Genomic DNA, 4,124 nt, shown 5'->3' with positions numbered 1-4,124 from the left:
TGGCGCTGCCGCTTGATGACTTCACTCGTGGCACCGCCCTCGCCCTCGCCCTCGCTCCTCCTCGCCCTCGCCCTCGCCCTCGCGCCTCCTCGCCCTCGAGCCTCCTGCTCCTCGCCCTCGCCCTCGCGCCTCCTCGTCCTCGCCCGAAGACCCGCGTCGAGCGCAGCAAAGGCCTCGCTTGCGCCCGGCCCAGGCGTCTCGTTCTGAGGGCGTTTTGATGGAGAGCACAAGAGGGTGTGACGCTCACGCACTCGTACTCGCAAACACACACACACACACACACACACACACACACACACACACACACACACACACACACACACACACACACACACACACACACACACACACACACACACACACATACACATATATATATATATATATATAATACATATGTATATATATATAATATATATATATGTGTGTGTGTGTGTGTGTGTGTGTGTTTACATGTGTATTATGTATGCATGTGTGTATAATATATATGCGTGCTTTTTGTAATCCGAACATAAATTTTATGTTCATTTTTGTATATTTCATCCCGAGGCCATTTCCATTCTGTCCGCGGCTGACGTGTTACGAAGGCGGTTTTTCGCCCCGTCCCGGGGAGGGGCGTGAAGGGGGGAGGGGGGAGGGAGGGGGATCAGCAACGATTCCTAATCTAATTTATTCCCCTTTGCAAACTCTCTCTCTCTCTCTCTCTCTCTCTCTCTCTCTCTCTCTATATATATATATATATATATATATATATATATATATATATATATATATATATATATATATATATATATATATATATATATGTATGTATGTATATATATATTATATATATATATATACATACATATATATATATATATATATATATATATATATATATATATATATATATATATATATATCTTTTCCTCACCCTCTTCCTCGCCCTCGTCTTTGATTCCTTTCACGCCCACTCGGAGATAATGTTTAGGAGAAGAAAGTTGTTTAATATTTTCTCGTTTTTTTTTTACCCCCCCCCCCTCACTGCAGGTTTCTACGCGCGGTGCATGCTCTGCAACTTGGGCCTCGGCCGCCATTATCATTAAAACTGTCTTTCCAGGAGTTAACACATCCCATCGATTATTATCATCCTATATAACTCCCTCCCTCTATATAACTTCCCTTTCCTTCGTCTTTCTATCCTTCGCAACTCTCCCACCCTTTTTCACCCAGCGTGAGCTCACCCCGTCTCGTCCTCCCCTCGCAGGCATCAACGTGTTCGCGGTGATCCTCCACACGCACCTCCTCGGCCGCAAAGTCCGCGTGAGGCACCTGCGGGACGGCCACGAGCTCGAGCCCATCGCGCAGGACAACAACTACGACTTCAACTACCAGGAGTACCGCGCCCTCAACACGCCCAGGACTGTCTTGCCGGTGAGGGGCTGAGGCCATGTGTCTGTGATAGGCTGTAAATGTCTTTTGTATGTGGTTGGTTACGATACGTATTTTATTCCGCGAGTTACGGTAGTGTATACTTAAGTTTTCACTGATAATGCTACTGCTGATACTACTGTTATTACCGTTAATATTAGTATCATATATCGTTAAATTGCCGAGAAACGCTGAGAGGACGTTTATAATCCTGGTGCGCAATCGCTCCCGGAACTCTGAGTAAGCCAGTAAAGAGCCTAAACCCAGCCGTAACCCCCCCCCCCCTCCCTCCTCTCCCCCAGGGCGACCACCTGATCGGCGAGTGCACCTACAACAGCCGCGAGCGTTCCACCATCACCCTGGGGGGCTTCAAGACGCGCGACGAGATGTGTCTGTCGTTCCTGTTCTACTGGCCGCGGGTCGACCTGTCGCTGTGCCACTCCAAGCCGTCGCTCAACACCGTGCTGCATTCGCTCGGCATACAGGAGCTGTCGGCGTGAGTCAGGCTGGGCCTTTTGCTGTCTTTTGTTGTGTACTTTTGTTCTCGTTTTTTTTTCTCTTTTTTATTAGGTTCGTTGTTGCTTCCTGCATATTAATGCTTGCTTCTATCTAATTTCTTGGAAGCAAATGATTGAATACCCCTTTTGTTCTTCTAAGAAACCACAGTTTCTCTTGTTTTTATCCTAATGCATAATGCGTATAAGTGTTTCCATGAAGAAGGTTCAGACCCATTATTTCTCTCTCATAAGTATAGCTATTCGAAGAGCGAAACTCACTCTATCTCTTGGATAAGCATCACTATTTCCACGTACAGCATCGGGACCCATTCATTTCCTCGCCCTCCTAACCGCCCTCCCTCCCCCGACAGCGATTCCGACCCCATCAAGATCCGGCGGCCGATCGAGCTGGCGGGGAAGACGCTGGAGTGGCGGCTCCTCAACTACGACTGGAAGAACCAGTTCGAGTACTTCCAGGCCGCCACGCACACCGGCACCATCAACCCCATGTGCTGGAGGCGAGGCGAGTCGCTGCTTCCGGTGAGTGAGACGCCTGCTTGCTTGCTTGCTAGCTGGGTGTAATTGTTTGTTTGTTAGTGTCATCGTTTGTTGAATTCTGGATAGGGTGCGTTGGTTCAAGTGTTCATATTTTTTTTTCGTGGCGTGCCTTTGGAGGTTGCTGTTCGTCTTACTATTTCTCTCTTTCTGCTCATCCGTCGCAGGAGCTGGAGAAGATGGACTACGACTACCCGAACATCACGGAGCCGTGGGCGCCCGAGAACGTGTGTCGCCAGCTGAGAAGGATCTCGCGGCGCCGCAAGAACAAGGGAGGGCGAAGGAGGAACCACCACCCCACTCCCACGGGAGAGACGGAGGAGGAGCTGGAGGAGGAGGAGGTCATGTTCGACGACCAGAGGAACTCCCGGCCGATCGAGAGCATCGACGTCGACCCTTACAACCACAGGGACTTCAACATCCCGCACATCGAGGACCGCATTGAGAACGACCACTTCGAGGGCTTCGGCGCCGAGGACACGGGCACCGCGGACCGCGAGCTGACGGAGGAGCTGCTCGACATGGAGAGGGAGCTCGGGAAGGAGCTGGCCAATAAGGCGCAGGACCACTTCCAGGAGCAGACGGCGCGCCCGGCCAGCGGATGCCAGGGGCGCGGCGCTTCGTGGTGGGCGCTTGTGGCCGCGCTGTGCCTGCTGCGCCTCCGCCGCCTGTACGACGGCCACGGCTGAAGCGCCGGCGAGAGGAACTGCGGAGATGGACGTCGGCGAGGCAAAAGTTCCCATAGTATTCGTATTTAAGAATGAATAAATCGCGCTGTGAAACCCGTTGTTTTAGGAAGGAGAATAGGATACATACTCGGTTAAGCATCTCCCCTTCACGCTCGTAGTGAGGAGTGAATAGCATTTATTTTCTGCTGTGGAAAGGACAGCTGACCCGACCGAGGGGCGCATGACGGTCCCTGGCTAGTGTTGTGTATTCTGACCGGTGCGGCCGCGGCGAAGGGCCGACCGCCTTGCCAGGGCGGCGGCGCGAAGGACCCTTCCGCGCTGGACACTCCCTCGTGCTTGTGATTCCTTCGCGAAGAGGTTGTGTGGTTCCTTCAGGCTAGGATCTTAAATATATATATTCCTCCAAACATATATATATTTCCTCCTGGGTACAAGGGACTCCTGAGACGTGCCAGGAGACAGAGTTCGACGGGAGGCGAGGCTCGCGAGGAAACCCCCCCCGTCGCTGCGGCTTCTCCCCGCGTCCTGCCGGCGGGCGGAGCGGGCGGGGCGCGGGCGGGGCGCGGGCGGGGCGCGGGCGGGGCGCGGGCCGGCCGCCTCGGCAACCCCACTAAACCTCAGTAGTAGCTCTTGGTCTGCTATATTACAGTGCCTGATTTTGTATATTTCGCTTTTGTGTGTTTTGAGGGACATTTTATGCGATGAGGACTCTGTATGAAAGAAATATGAATCATCGTTGCGGAGTTTATATGCGATTTTTTTGTGTAAAATAATAGATGAATATATATATACATATATCATTTTTAAGAAGTGGTTTTTAGTGAAAATAAATATTTATGAGTTGAATATATGATTGGATACAGTGATTCGACGATTTTTTATGTCTCGGTGATGTGCATTTCACCTTTTGATTGTTCCTTCACAAACACATTATATATATATTGCATGGTGACAGTTTCTAGTGAACGCT

General features: G+C 50.8%; 1 protein-coding gene across 2 annotated transcripts in view; it reads left to right on the top strand.

The window, feature by feature from the left end:
• Nucleotides 1-3,700, top strand: part of LOC119580159 (DBH-like monooxygenase protein 1) — a 140,509-nt gene extending 136,809 nt beyond the window's left edge. For both annotated transcript variants that reach the window (XM_037928124.1, XM_037928123.1), the window contains 4 exons: nucleotides 1,250-1,416; nucleotides 1,716-1,909; nucleotides 2,282-2,450; nucleotides 2,633-3,700. In XM_037928124.1, coding sequence (XP_037784052.1) covers nucleotides 1,250-1,416; nucleotides 1,716-1,909; nucleotides 2,282-2,450; nucleotides 2,633-3,154 — 1,052 coding nt within the window. In that variant the 3' untranslated portion in view covers nucleotides 3,155-3,700. The remainder of the gene's footprint in view (nucleotides 1-1,249; nucleotides 1,417-1,715; nucleotides 1,910-2,281; nucleotides 2,451-2,632) is intronic.
• The last annotated feature ends 424 nt before the right edge of the window (nucleotides 3,701-4,124 follow it).

Source organism: Penaeus monodon, chromosome 13 (genome assembly GCF_015228065.2).
Source record: "Penaeus monodon isolate SGIC_2016 chromosome 13, NSTDA_Pmon_1, whole genome shotgun sequence".
Lineage (NCBI taxonomy): Eukaryota > Metazoa > Arthropoda > Malacostraca > Decapoda > Penaeidae > Penaeus > Penaeus monodon.
This window is presented reverse-complemented; position numbering and strand designations above follow the sequence as displayed.